General features: G+C 37.9%; 1 protein-coding gene across 7 annotated transcripts; it reads left to right on the top strand.

Annotated features, from left to right (window-relative positions):
- Positions 1 to 6,863: 6,863 nt before the first annotated feature.
- On the top strand, positions 6,864 to 13,862 carry LOC108091535 (lethal(2) giant larvae protein). 7 transcript variants are annotated; one of them, XM_043207921.1, is made up of 9 exons: positions 6,864 to 7,044; positions 8,227 to 8,378; positions 9,475 to 10,253; positions 10,318 to 11,509; positions 11,565 to 11,670; positions 11,806 to 12,448; positions 12,515 to 12,960; positions 13,266 to 13,374; positions 13,663 to 13,862. In XM_043207921.1, the coding sequence occupies exons 2-9, from the start codon at positions 8,295 to 8,297 to the stop codon at positions 13,796 to 13,798; spliced, it is 3,495 nt and encodes a 1,164-aa protein (XP_043063856.1). In that variant the 5' UTR covers positions 6,864 to 7,044; positions 8,227 to 8,294; the 3' UTR covers positions 13,799 to 13,862. The 7 variants fall into 7 exon arrangements, with proteins under 7 accessions (XP_043063856.1, XP_043063857.1, XP_043063855.1 ...); XM_043207922.1 differs by having other exon boundaries at positions 6,879 to 6,966; XM_043207920.1 differs by lacking the exon at positions 6,864 to 7,044 and adding an exon at positions 7,099 to 7,195.
- The last annotated feature ends 755 nt before the right edge of the window (positions 13,863 to 14,617 follow it).

Genomic DNA, 14,617 nt, shown 5'->3' with positions numbered 1-14,617 from the left:
CTGTCGCCTAAAAATAAAGTTTTTTTCTTTTAGCCCCGGCTAGAATTACTTCGGAATTATTTGAACAATTTTTTTTAATTTACTTAAGTTGCAGATATTGATTTGGCTTCTGCACAAATCTCAAGTAACGGGGTTATACAAGTGAATTTGGCTTCTACACATCGTTTTGCATGTCTGCCAGCAACGATTTTGAAAAAAATGTAACTGGGAAAACAAGGTAACTATTATTATAAATACATAATATAATTTTTATTAGTGTGGTAGAATGCAGGTATTTCTACCTGCACAGATTGGACATGGCGCTACGAGCGAGGAGTAGGGTGCGACCCGATCACTAATTGCTTTCAGAGTGCTTGGACTAATTTTTGTCCTTTGCCAATCTTTTCACTAGACGCCTGGGCAATTGATAAATTTCTGGAAATACCCACTGAAGGCAGGTAGTACGCGATTCTTAGAACTTCCATACTAAATATCTATTTCCTGCTGTATTTTGTACATATGTACATTTTTGTAAGCTTACGTTAAGGATAATCAGTTTGCTCCTTTTTTTTGGTCGGTTAAATAATGAACTGCTCATATTGGGAAATCAATAGTTTAAGACTCTACGCACAACCCATGCATCCCAAATGTGTGCCCTTAGCACACATACGTACAAATGTTTTTCAAGTAAGAACGTAACGATTCCGTAATATGCACATGTTCCCGCAGGTGACGTCACGTTTCTTCTTGTTACGTTTCGTAATAAGGGTTGAAGTGCAAGTAGCCACCGGCCTTGGCACGTGATAACGAGATTCAGATAACCGACTCTTCGGCATACTCGATTGATAATAAAGTTGTCCTAACTCAGTATCCAAAAACATGGTTTTAATAAAATATTGGAAACAAGGACCTTCTGTCCGACATTTGATTGTTGCACTTCTGAATTACTTATACTCCCACTTATTTAAAATTCAACAAAGCGGTGGTATTGCAATGATATATGAAAAGCTGCCTTTTAAAAAAACAAAAGTATTTGCAGAATCACATACATACATATGAATATGAATGGAACATATGGGAGGCTGAGTCACATTAGGCGGATAAGGCACTTTGAAAGTCTGTGCCAACATATGTGCTCCCAATCAGAGGCGGATGCCAGGGGGACGACCCCTTTTCTTCCCAAATTATACAGTTTTGTTTTTCCTAAAAATGTATGTTTATATCGGAGTTGGTGTCGGGGTTTAATTAACAAAATATTATTCGTAAGTTACATTTCAATCTGGACCCTCACCATGGGCTGAGTACTGCGCATGGCCCAGGGGTACGCCCATGTGCCTTGTGACCTTTGCGACGTCAGCCAGATTTGCAATTTTTCATGGAAACGCCGCTGGCGGCGGCAATGCACATATGCTGACCAGAAGGATGGGAAAAACATACATATCCTTAAATGCAAAACGTGTGAAATTTCCACCCAGTTGTGCTCAGAATGGACACTACATGTCTTTTAATATTCTTGGCTTGAAGAAAAAGCGTGAGAGCCTATGAGAACCTAAGTACTTGTACATAAATATATTAGGAAATGCGATCCGCAGAGAAATGTGCGGTTATGCGAAAATATTCTTAGAGGTTCAAAGGCTGGGAGCCCAAAATCTTTAGATCTATGGTGTTCGTATGCATGATGCCAAAAACGTGATAGCCGCAAGCAAAACTTAGCAGCAGCATTGAATGTATAAAACTTGCGTGCCAGAAATCATACCCATGATACGCAATCAGTTACCTCAAAGTACGCTATTAATGTCAAAAAGTTAAAAATCAGAACTGCCGACCAGACACATCGCAGACAACCCCCACAAAGCAATTTGTAAAGGATTTTGCACGCAAGAAAATAAGCAGGTACATGAAAATTCACTGCGTTCAGACTTCCCCACTTTAGTCATTCCCACGCTCCTGGAACAAAAACACCCGCGAGCGCATCAGAAAAAAGTAAGCAAAGCGTTGGTCTTTCAGTTGACCGTATCTGCTTCGATTGCCACCATTTGCCCCCAAGTTACAAAAATACAAACACTTCTGTGCACGTGAAATTACACAAAAGCAGCAGAGAAAATTGTTAATACGAAAGTCGAGATCGCTCAAAGCTAAAGAAGCCAATAGGCCCGCAGCCCCATATTGGAACCAGGAATAAGTTACTTAATATAATGTCTTAGCATGTGGTCATGCTGGTATGTCGTGCGCCTCAAAACTGTCTATTTATATCCGTTAATGTGTGCACTTTCAGTTCTTTGATAGAACTCTGAGGCACTCTTGTTTTTGGAGCCCTGTGTCACTCATGCTGAGTTCCGCAATGAGTGCAAACATATTTTAGATTCGCTTGTCCGCTGTGCCGAGAATGGCTTTAGCAAGTCGAAGCAATTTGTATTGGAGGTTAAAAGTAACCTTTTTACTTTTCAAGCAATATGGGCACTTGCGAAAGTGAATAGCGCAATAGGCCAAGCAAACATTTTGACGTATTAGGGATTTGCTGTACCTGTCCTCGAGAGACCCGTAATGCACTCACTGCTATTGTGCTGTCGAAAATCCTTGTCATAAAACTGCATTGTTGATCTGCCTTTTGGTGTACAGAAATATTCATTTTTGTAGTCAACACACAAAGAGCCAGACAGAAGACGATTTGGTTAAATTTTGGCAGGCGCCAGATGCACAGCTGGGTGTCTTGGCCTCGGCAGCGCGCTTGCAGTGTCATAAACGCAATGCAAATAAGTAAAGCAGCCAACAGGTCCAGGCCATCGATCGTGTCTGGTTTTTGACCGACCAGATGCTTGCAGTGGTCGCGCCTTGACGTTGTCACGCATAAGCGTAGCCGGAAACCCAGCTCATGGATGAAGCGCTCCCGCACTAAAAGCGGCCCCCTCAGTACGCCCATGCTGCCACATGCCATCCCATACAGCACCATGCCACTGCGATGGTCTCGGGCTGTTAACCACTCATTTGCCAATGTTGGCGCATTCGCATTCGCCGCTTCTGCTTGTCGCCGGCTCAGTAACTGGTTTGAATTCCTTATTTGCGTGCCGAAAACATCTGTTGCTCTGTTTATGCGCCCGAATTCGAAATCCAAAAGCTGATAGTTTCTGCATAAACATAAGGAAAATATTTTCAACTGTTTTTTTTTTTTATAAAAAATGGTACAATGAGACACAACACACCAACACATTTTTGGTAATGTCTTCTCAATCTTCACCTATCCCTTTACGAGTTTTTGGTACTTTTTCCCTGTGTATGTGTTTGCACGAAAAGCTCCGTCGTTCCTTTCAGTGGTCTGTATTCAGCCGTCTGTGTTCTTTTAGAGACACCTTGTCAGGAAAAGGCGCAGACCAACTGCCACTGCTGCTGCTGATGTGCTGGCGGGCTTCGCTGTTGATCGGCGATGTCCTGCCAAAATTAATAACTGCAACGTGCGGTTGGGCTTCTCAGGTGCATTTGGAAAGATATCCAGTGAAGCGGAGCTAAGCAGCAGGTAAAGGGACCCTGGCATAGGACTGAATGGTTGTAGCTAATACATCGCATATAATGTCCGATATAATATAAATGGTTTTAATTTGAATCTACTAAGTTTGGTTGAGATTTTGCTTAGTGAGTGGCAAAGAAGCTCTGCCGCTAAGTATTAAAGAAAAATAGATTATAGTTCGTTTAGGCATGTGTTTGTATGTGCGCTGACCTCGAACCGAAGACAATATCTTTTGAACTGGTTACAATTTTTTCTATCGGACTATCGTGCAGATTTTTATACTACGGCAAGATGTTGTAGTATTCTACTCCTCACCCACATTCGCATTTTGATTCACTTTTTTTAGAATCGTGGTAGAATAAATATTTTAGAATATCTAAAATTTGATATCACTGCAATAGTAAATAGCTTCGGATTGGTGAGGTCGTTTTCTTTCCTTGTTTGATTTACCACACACTTCAGACTGTCTGGCACTGCGCAAAATGATTTAATCTTGGCACCTCGAAAGGTGCTAGATAGTTAATTAATATGGTTTTATTTGTGCGTGTCTACTAAAAATAGTATTGACTATTGAATAAAAATAGTAACTTATAATTAGATTAACACGATATCGTCATGTTCCCTCGGCAATATGAATAATTATTTAATTTCGCCTTAAAAGTGCATTTTTCGCATTAAGAAAAACCGTTAATTGAATATCGAGTGTTAAATATGATAGTTATGTCCAACTTGCAATGAAAGGAGCTTATTGAATCTGCCTAACTTCTTCCATATACAGGGGCGGACTCAGAGGGGGTGACCGGGGGGTCCGGACCCCCCAAAATCTCAGACTTTTTCAAATTCCCTTACAGCACACGGTCTTTCAACCATATAAACTAAAAAATTTTTTAATCGGACCGGACCCCCCCAAAACTAAAAAATTTGCGGATCGGAGATCCCAAAATTTTTTTCTGTGTCCGCCCCTATCCACATACATATATATACTATCATACAATAATATATAATATAATCAAAATGATGTAAGTATGCACTGTTTAAAATGCTTATGTAAAATATCGCCACCAGGTAGTATAGCTTCTCGAAATCCGAATTCTATAGATCTAACAAGCTGATGCCACACAGCACATAAAAGACAATTGGCGCCAGCCGTGAAATATGTAGACAATTAGAATAGCATTTTGGCGTTGCTCTACAAACCGATTCATTAAGATGTTCGGATGCATATATTTGTGTGGCGATCTCGGCGCAGGACTCGAAGCAACATCTTGTCGGAATGTCATTAATTGGACTTTGTACCCGGCGGCAGATTCTTTTTGGCAACGTTTGGATGGGTGGTGGCGCATTTGGTGGCATCTGTCGCTCAAGTGTCTTTGGTTTCTGGCACAAAAGTTCAGCACGAAAAGAGCGGAGGCGTCCCAGACTGCATCGCCTGTGGACATACCATTGCGATACAGCTGCAAGTATTTTTTTTTCAATGTACTAATAGGGAATTAAATCAAATTAATCGCGGATGCAGATTGCAATCGACGGTATGCTGTATTTCCCAAATGAGGACAATAAGTTAAAATAATTTAAGGCTGCAAAGTAATTAATGTTTTGCGTTTAAATACACAACCCGCATATTTATGTGATAGCTCTAAATGCCTTAAGACGTCGACGGCGAAAAGGCCCAACCCTGGAGTAAAACGCACATAATCAAATCTGGCGTCATCACAGCTGACCAATATAGAGATATCACCTCCTTTTATTTATACATATATCTGTATGTATGTTTATATCAGCAGGGGCGGATTAAGACAATTTGCCGCCCTAGGCAGTTTTGATTTTGCCGCCCTAGACTGCAGCCTAATTTTCACCTTTATATCATTGTTTTATTAACCTTGTGTTACACGGTTGCATGAATTTCCACATTGAAATTTGGCTTTTTTCAGCAAAGGTCGAACTACTCGAACTACTCGATGGCTGCCGCGAACGCGCGGGAAATTCAAACGCACGGCAATTTTCGGTTATAATGATTGTGCGTTTGAATTTCCGCGTGTTCGCGGCAGCGAAAAGAAGTATATTGAACAATATGTTAAAGTTGAAGACCTTAGAGTAAAAATTTTTTGTGTCTATTAAAAAGTAGTATTTTATGTAGTGTTAACAGTCGAAATTTGCCGCCCCTAAAAATTTGCCGCCCTAGGCAGCTGCCTATGTTGCCTATTGGTAAATCCGCCACTGTATATCAGGATGTGTGGTAATGATTGTTAACAGTACGTCATAATTTGTCGCCGAAGCAGTCTGGTCTTATCCATAAAACTTAAAAAAAGTATACTATTTGTCAGTTTTTTGTTAAACTTAAATTTTACGCACATGATTTTTAAAACTTAATAATCATTTCCAAACACCATGTTTTGGTAACGGAGATTATTGAGGCATATTTCATAATTTTTGGTGTACGTATTGGTTTGCAGTCGATTCTTCAGTGAAAGGTTAACAGAAAATAATACTAGCTTTTCCCTTAGCTGCCCAATCGGCACTTCTAATTATACCGACACCCACATTAAAATCTTTTCAGCCTCGCAACAACATATACGCCAGTACCAAGCATGCAGTTCGTAAAAACATAGATCAACCCGAGGCTGTTCAGCCGGAATGCGTGTGGATCGTTCTACATTTCTCACCAAAGAGCCTGCAGCTGTTGTCCGTGGGTGAAAGTAAAACTTGCTAAAGACACTTGTCTTTCGGCCGGGATCGTATTTAATTGTTTTTGAATATAAATATATACCGTTATTCGTCAAAGTTATTGATGCCCTTTATTATAATTATTTGGATATTTTCTCATAAACTTCTTAATGTTTATTAAACATTATGGCCGGTTCTTACCCTACAAAAATTAATGTGTTTTTTTTTCGAACTGCAAAAGAGTCGTTTGCCCATCATACACAACTTAAGGATGGGCGGATGTTAATAACTGCAAAAAAAATTGTTTTCCACCTTACACAATTTAAAAAAAGAGCCAACTTAAGGATGCACAAATTTTTAAAAATAAAGGAAAGGAAAAGAATGGAAAGAAAGGATTTTACACGACGTTCTATATATGTGTATATGGTGGGCATCGCATTCAGGTTAAAGGGCTCCCGCTGCGACCAAAGTGGTACAAATTTTATCTTCTATAGTATAAAAAAACAGCTTAACTTTGCTTTCAGCTTAAGCCATAATTGTTGTTCTCTATTTAAAAAACCGTTAAGTTGTCAAGTTTTAAATATTTAGTGAACGGTAACACTAACATGAGTCACCCTGTGCGACTAGTCTTCGCAACACTGCTTCTAACAAGGATCATCGATTGTCATTTAAAACACTAGGGCTGCAAAAACATCGATATAATCATTTGTTCTTTCAGCTCTAGCCAGCTTCAAGTGATCGCCGACTTTGTGTTGAAAATGACGCCGCGCGTCCCATTTTCTGTTAAAGAAATAGTTCGAGTCGATTAAAATAAGTGCTAGGTACATAGCTTCGCATGCTCGTTATAAAATCGACATATTTCGTTATCAGTGTTTGCTCTACTTGTTAAGTTATTGAGCGTAAGTAAATGTAACTGGAGCGAGCGTCCCTCACATACATGCACATTTATGTAGGTGTGTCAGAAAAGTAATCAAGCGTTTTACTCAGAAGCCACCGCCTTAACTCTGCAAGGAAATAAAATAGTATTATAACTGGCTAAAATTGCACAAGGTAAAATTGTTTTTATGAAATGTGGATCGTTAATTAGTGTAAAACAGTATTTCTTCTAGCATAGTGTACATAAGTATCTATGTTTTCTTCGAGTACGCGTATTCGGTGAGTCAGCCACGCAAACAGTCCACTTTTGTCATTTTGTTGTGGGTTTTCTTGTTATACCTGCCATTCGCAGATTGGAGGGTATTTTGTATTGAAACATATATTGCAAGAGGGAGCTATGCGGCCTTAATAACCATGTGCGGGTGTATATACATATCTAAGTAGACAAAGGGTAGACAAACAATGGAGGGGTACTTTATAGTCGGTACTCCCTCCTCAGGTTCACTGGTTTTCTATGCTAAGTTTATGTGTGTCTATTTGGGCATATCTGAAAGAACGAAAAAATGCGGGCTTAAAATCGCAGGTTGGTTAACCACTTTGATCGGCAACGTACTTTAAATTAGGTCATCGCTTAGCACACATGCACTTTCAATTGTTGGTTTGTTGGTTTTACTTAACATTTTTGTTATCACACAAATCTAAAAACTATTTCAACTTTCTGATGTGGTGGTATTTCAATCGATTTATCTCCCACTTACCCACTAAAACATAAAATCTTACATTTATACTATTGCGAGTTAATTTTCATGTGCAACGCAGCAAAGCGAGTTTATTAACATGAAATATATATGTATGTAATTATGTAGACACCTTAGAAAAAGTACGAATCCAGCAGGCTTACTTTTTGCATTTAACGTTTTTATATATGGTTGCATATATTTTATTTGCATATGTATGTATATATATATTTACTAATAAAACTGTTCAACGTTCCAGTCGCCGACAACACAATTCTCTTACATTCACTGTAAAACTCAACACAACTTGCTTGGCAACTTTTAAAAACCAACTTTTAGGTTTCTTTTTGTTTTATTACAAAATTTCAGAACAATACATTTTTGGATACTTTTTCTATGTATGTAAATTAGTTGAATAACTTTCATTTAGCTTTTTTTGAGAATAAAATTTTAATTAATTATTTTCAGATAAATTTAAGCAAGGACGCTTTGAAGACTTACCACTCGACGGTCAACTTTTTTTGAAAGTTAAAAATATGTTAAAATTTATCCGAGGAAAGGGTCAGCAGCCCAGCGCAGAAAGGCAACGCCTACAGAAAGACCTTTTTGCTTATCGTAAGGTATGTATATGTATATCGTTTGTGGCTTACCTATCTCAACGCAACAGCTTACATCATTTCGTTTACTTTATTTTCAAAATTCTTCGCTTTCTTATAAAAAGGTTCCACAACTTAAAAATTTGTTAGACAAAAGTCTTTAAAAATTAACAATGAGAAAATACAAAAATGTATAGTTGAACACTACAATTATTCTTGTAAATAAGGCCCATTCGGGGCAACTCATTGTTAATGTTTATGTACATATATTCAATGACATCATTCTATTTATTCTTAATGTTACTGCGCACTTTGACCTGAACAAGTCAATTGTCGTTTATCTTTACCAAATTTCTTTAATTAACTAACAAGAAAGGAATACGGTTTTAGCAAGCCAAAGCCTTTAAAGCTTTTTAGATTCATAACATTAACATACAATGCTATGGTTTGATATTTTTTATTGACACACATATTTCATATTTCTCTTATTTACGGTAACTTAAAAGAATTTTCGGTATTTTAAAATTAGTGAGCAATATTTTTAGCTTTTTGTGTATGTACTTTTGTTTGATCAAGTAAAATCACACAACGCTATCAGGCCAAAGATTAGTCACTACCCAGGAACATAAAGGGACTGTAGTTGATAAGATTAACTTTATTTGTTAAATGGGCTTGGTAAAATGATAGGCTACAGAAAAACGTCCATATCAAAGAACAATAAATGTTTAAGTAGATAGGAACAGTTGATACTAATAAGACTCCAAACAGATTACAAATTTTAGGTAGAAAGAATTTATTTACATCCAGAGCACAATAATTGCCAAGTTTAATTATGTATATTTTAAACAAGCCAGTTTTAAGATTTTTTTTTGTGATGTTGATCTTCTACATAAGATGCAAACATAAACTAAAATGATTATTATTCCCTTTGCAGAAGTATATACATATAAGCAAAGCAAAGTTTTTTGTTACACCACTTAGTTATGCTCAAATGGTTGGAAATTTTTATTCGCAAGCTTAAAAACTTAAAACAAATCGTTCTTAAACGATTTATAACGCGCATGTTATTTCTTAGTTACAACAATTTTAATAAATTTATTTTGCCTGTATTTTTCTTTAGACCGTGCAGCATGGATTTCCACACAAACCATCGGCGTTTGCGTATGATCCTATCTCCAAACTCATGGCAATTGGCACGCAAACAGGAGCCATGAAAGTTTTGGGTCAGCCCGGAGTCGAATTGTACGGACAGCATACTTTGGTGAACAATTCTGCAACGGAGCTTAATGTTCAATTGCTCGAATGGGTTTATGGAACTGGTCGCATACTTTCTTTGACAGCGGCCAACCAACTTATACTGTGGGAGCCAGTTGGAACGACATTGCTTCCGATTAAAACACTTCCGTTCGACGGCAAGCTTAAGAAAGTTTCATCCCTGTGCTGTTCTGTAAATAAGGATTTACTATGGATTGGAACGGAAGGTGGCAACATCTATCAACTTGATTTAAACACATTTACAATAAAAGACCATGTAATTTACCATGATGTGGTATTAGAGCAGGTCCCACCAGCTTACAAGCTTAATCCAGGCGCAATTGAATCGATTCGTCAGCTTCCAAACTCCCATAACAAGCTGCTTATAGCTTACAACCGAGGTTTGTGTGTTTTGTGGGATTTAGAAACTTCCTCCGTGGAACGAGCATATATAGCACCAGGCCATGGGCAAAGCGTTGGCCTCTCAGTGGATTTCAGGGGATCTGAATTCAGTTGGTACCATGCTGATGGTTCATACGCTACTTGGAGCATAAGCAGCGCGGAACCACCAAAAAACGTTAACTACGTTCCTTACGGCCCTGACCCGTGCAAAAGCATAAATCGACTGTATAAAGGAAAACGAGGGTAAATATAAAAACAATTGAAAATTAAAATATATATTTAAACCTAAGTTGGTGTTTTGTTTTAGATCGACCGACGTTATTGTTTTTTCCGGCGGCATGCCACGTTCAGCTTATGGTGACCACAATTGTGTCTCCATACATGCCAGCGATGGACACAAAATTTGCTTGGATTTTACATCTAAGGTCATTGACTTTTTCGTAACATATAAAAATAATAGTGATGACGTCGAAGTGCTAATTGTCCTACTTGAAGAGGAACTATGCGCATACGATCTCACTGAATCTAATATTTCTGCAATCAAAGCGCCGTATCTTCATTCGGTGCATGCATCAGCGGTAACATGTAATTACTTAGCTTCACAAGTAACACAGTCAGTATACGATAATATTTTACGAGCGGGCGATGAGCAAGACATTGACTACAGCAATATTGACTGGCCTATTACTGGCGGTTTACTTTCGGCAGATTTGGAAGAATCTGATGAAGAGGACACTGAAAAATTGTATGAGATTTTGTTGACTGGACACGAAGATGGTTCTGTTAAATTTTGGGATTGTACTGGAGTATTGCTTAAACCAATTTATAACTTTAAAACGGGAAGCATATTTGGAAGTGAACATGACTTCCGGGATGAAGCGGCTGCAGACGTAAGTGCAGAACAACTAGATGAAGGAGAACCGCCATTTAGAAAGGCTGGTCTATTCGATCCATACTCTGATGATCCTCGCTTAGCAGTAAAGAAAATAGCATTTTGCCCAAATACCGGAAAGCTCATTGTTGGTGGAACAGCGGGCCAAATAATTATAGCCGAATTTCAAGAGACTTTCGAAAAATCGTCTTTAAAATATAGCTCTATGAACATGGTCAGCGATCGAGATGGGTTTGTGTGGAAGGGTCACGATCAATTAAACGTGCGCTCAAACTTATTGGAAGGTGACACGAGTCCTATAGCTGAAAATGGCGTACAAATAACCGGGGTTCTGCAAGTCTTGCCTCCAGCCAGCATTACATGCATGGCACTTGAAGCGAACTGGGGCCTTGTATCCGGAGGAACTGCGCACGGTCTGGTCCTGTTTGACTTTAAGAACTTTGTCCCAGTGTTTCATCGATGTACATTAAATCCGAATGATCTCACTGGAGCGGGCGAGCAGCTGTCTCGACGCAAGTCATTTAAAAAATCATTGCGGGAGTCATTTAGAAAACTTCGAAAGGGTCGATCGACACGAAACAACCCCAGCAATCAGGTGCCGACTACTGTAAGTAGCATACTAGATTTTTTTTTAATTCTTAACCTAAAACTATTTTTTGTAGCTGGAAGCACGACCAGTTGAGAGGCAAATAGAGGCCCGATGCGCTGACGACGGACTAGGATCAATGGTGCGATGTTTACTGTTTGCCAAAACTTATGTTACTAATGGTGAGATCATTTTTAATATTATTACATGGTTTATTGCAACCTTTTGATGTCGGGATATTATATCGAAAACATAAAAAAATGTTTGGCACATTTGTAAAATTATTATCTGTTAAAAAATACATTTTGAATTTTCAGTCAACATAACATCCCCAACTTTATGGTCAGCCACAAATGCCAGTACCGTCTCGGTTTTCCTGTTGCATTTACCCCCAGCTCAGACCGCAGCAACTGCCGTACCATCGGCAAGTGGCAATGCTGCACCACAGACGCCACGTCGCATTTCTGCTCAGCTTGCGAAAGAAATTCAACTAAAGCATCGTGCTCCTGTGGTTGGTATTTCCATCTTTGATCAGGCTGGTACTCCTGTTGATCAGTTACACGCTGGAGAAAACGGTAGCCCACCGCATCGTCTTCTTATTGCTTCTGAAGAACAATTTAAAGTGTTTTCTCTTCCGCAACTCAAGCCGATAAATAAGTATAAACTTACAGCTAACGAGGGAGCTCGAATTCGTCGAATCCACTTTGGATCGTTTCGTTGTCGCATATCGCCTGAGTTAATACAAAACCTGCATGGTGGTAGCCCCACTAAGTCCACACGATCGCATGGCGATGGAGAAGGGTCTGCAAACATTAGTGCGAACTTGAGTGCTAGTCGTGGAGATGTGTATCACGAAATTGCTCTGATCTGCTTGACAAACATGGGCGATATCATGGTTTTGTCAGTCCCTGAATTAAAGAGACAGCTAAACGCTGCTGCAGTGCGTCGCGAAGATATTAAGTAAGTCACAAACAGGTTCAAAATTTCTTAAGTATACATTATTATAAATGCATTTTCATCTTGCAGTGGAATTTCTTCACTTTGCTTTACCAACTCTGGTGAAGCTTTGTACATGATGTCATCTTCAGAATTGCAACGCATTGCTCTAGCCAAGTCCAAAGTTGTCCAACCCACCGGAATTGTTAAAGTAGAGCCTTTGGAAGCCCAAGAATCAACTCTGGAAGAAGAAGAAGAAGAAGAAAGTGATAAAGAAGCGGCTTGTAATGTGGAAGATGCCAATATACTTGACAATAAAAAAAAACAAACGGCTCCAGTGCGCGGTAAACCTGCAAACGAAAACTTAGACAGAAGTAGTCTTCATCTAGCTAATGGAATTTGCAACAGCAATTTACCCAATTCGGCCAACGAGACTATCAGCAGCTCCATTGGTGACATCACCGTAGACTCGGTGCGTGACCATTTAAATCTTACAACAACCACTTTGTGTTCTACGACCACAGAGGAGACTGTGGGTGAGTAAAAGCCCATATATTATTTCATTTGGCTTATTTTGTTTGTCTTGTTGTTGTCCCCTTAATATTACTTTTCGTTTTTATTGGTTTTACAATGTTGGCCATATATGTATGTTTGTACATATTTGAATTTAAATTCTTCTTAAATTGTTGATTTTAGATATGTGACCCAAACAACTAAAGGCGCTGATACATTTAACTGAATTTGAAATCAGGTCCCACCTTTTCCTTAAAGCTTTTCATGACTGCCCTATCACTTCTTATTTGACATTACTCACTATATTGACATCTTTAAATGAATTTAGGTCGTCTATCAGTTCTAAGCACGCAAACAAACAAAGCAACTACTACCGTAAACATGGACGACATTCAGGATATAAACATTTCCAATTTAGGGGAAATGGCATCAAAAAGGTGTGTACCTATGTATTTATGTGCATAAAGTTAGCCAAACAACTTTTGAAATCCAAATTTTTTTATTTTTCATCAGTTGGCGTTATTTATCCGTAAATTATTCGTGAAAGAAAAATTCATATTAGAAAAAATCAAATCAACTTAGCAGAACATACCATAAACTTAAAAAAAAATTAGGCGGCAAATTGTTTTGAATTTCAAAAGTTTTTTTCTATCTTTATGCACATGTACATATTAACAATAAAAATAAAATTTTGAATTACACTATTAATGATAATTATTGCTTAGCAGCCAAACAACGGAATCGAGTACTAGCTCTGTAGTAATAAAATCTGTTATAACAACCATATCACATGAAAAGACAAACGGCGAAGGCGAAATTAATACGACGAAAAAAACTGTTCCCGAAGAAAGCCAGTTTTAAGATTAAACAGACATAAGCGGTTAAAATAATAGCACAAATAGCTAAATATAAACATTTTAAACTATTGGCATACATATTTGCTTACGAAAGTAAAGCGTATAGTGTACTTTGAAGAATTTTAAATTTAAAATTTCAGTGCAAAAGGACAACCGGAAATTTCTCCGAGGAACATTGTGCTATAACTCTGGCTGCGGCTGTTTAATTTCACCTTACACCAGGAGGTGTAAGAAATCCCTTACCGAAAATTTACCAGAATTTTTTTTTGTGTCGGTAAATAGGTTGTAAGAAATGTTTTGCCAACCTAGACAAAATATCTTACGTTGTTTTACGCAGTGACTTTCACACAAAATTATTGTGGATACCATTAGTCCACAGGCAACTATTGCCTTTTATAAATCATCCTTTTTACTCTGTAGCACCTAAACTTTAACTTAACATAATTTTAAGTTTGCTTTATTCGAAAATTTGTTACAACTATATAGTGAAATCAAAATATTTCCTTACATAAAATTCTTAAAAAATTATAAATGTAATGGAAACTATTCCAACTTATCGCATTTCCATGAAAAATTTGAAAGCACGATCTTTTCTCGATCTAAACTAATAATGTAAATACTTAAATGTGCTCTCGTGAATTGTCAATTTTTACGCTTTGGCTCGCAAAAATATATAGTTTTGTGCAAATGTTATTTTTAAAAAATAGGGAACAGATCTTAAAAAGTACAACATATAACAAGTATGCCTTTTCAACAATTTTATAATTTGATAAGGAATTTTATAAAGTATTAAACTATTAATAAATGAAAAAGTTTATATTTA

Source organism: Drosophila ficusphila, unplaced genomic scaffold, assembly GCF_018152265.1.
Source record: "Drosophila ficusphila isolate 14025-0441.05 unplaced genomic scaffold, ASM1815226v1 contig_412, whole genome shotgun sequence".
Lineage (NCBI taxonomy): Eukaryota > Metazoa > Arthropoda > Insecta > Diptera > Drosophilidae > Drosophila > Drosophila ficusphila.
Note: the sequence above shows the minus strand (reverse complement) of the source record. Positions and strands in the feature narration are given on the sequence as shown.

Excerpts from the sequence above, each read along its gene's own strand:
- LOC108091535 (XM_043207921.1), top strand. The coding sequence starts at position 8,295 with ATGTTAAAATTTATCCGAGGAAAGGGTCAGCAGCCCAGCGCAGAAAGG. Across the intron at positions 8,379-9,474 it reads ACCTTTTTGCTTATCGTAAG|ACCGTGCAGCATGGATTTCC; the intron begins GTATGTATATGT and ends ATTTTTCTTTAG. Across the intron at positions 11,510-11,564 it reads GCAATCAGGTGCCGACTACT|CTGGAAGCACGACCAGTTGA; the intron begins GTAAGTAGCATA and ends TATTTTTTGTAG.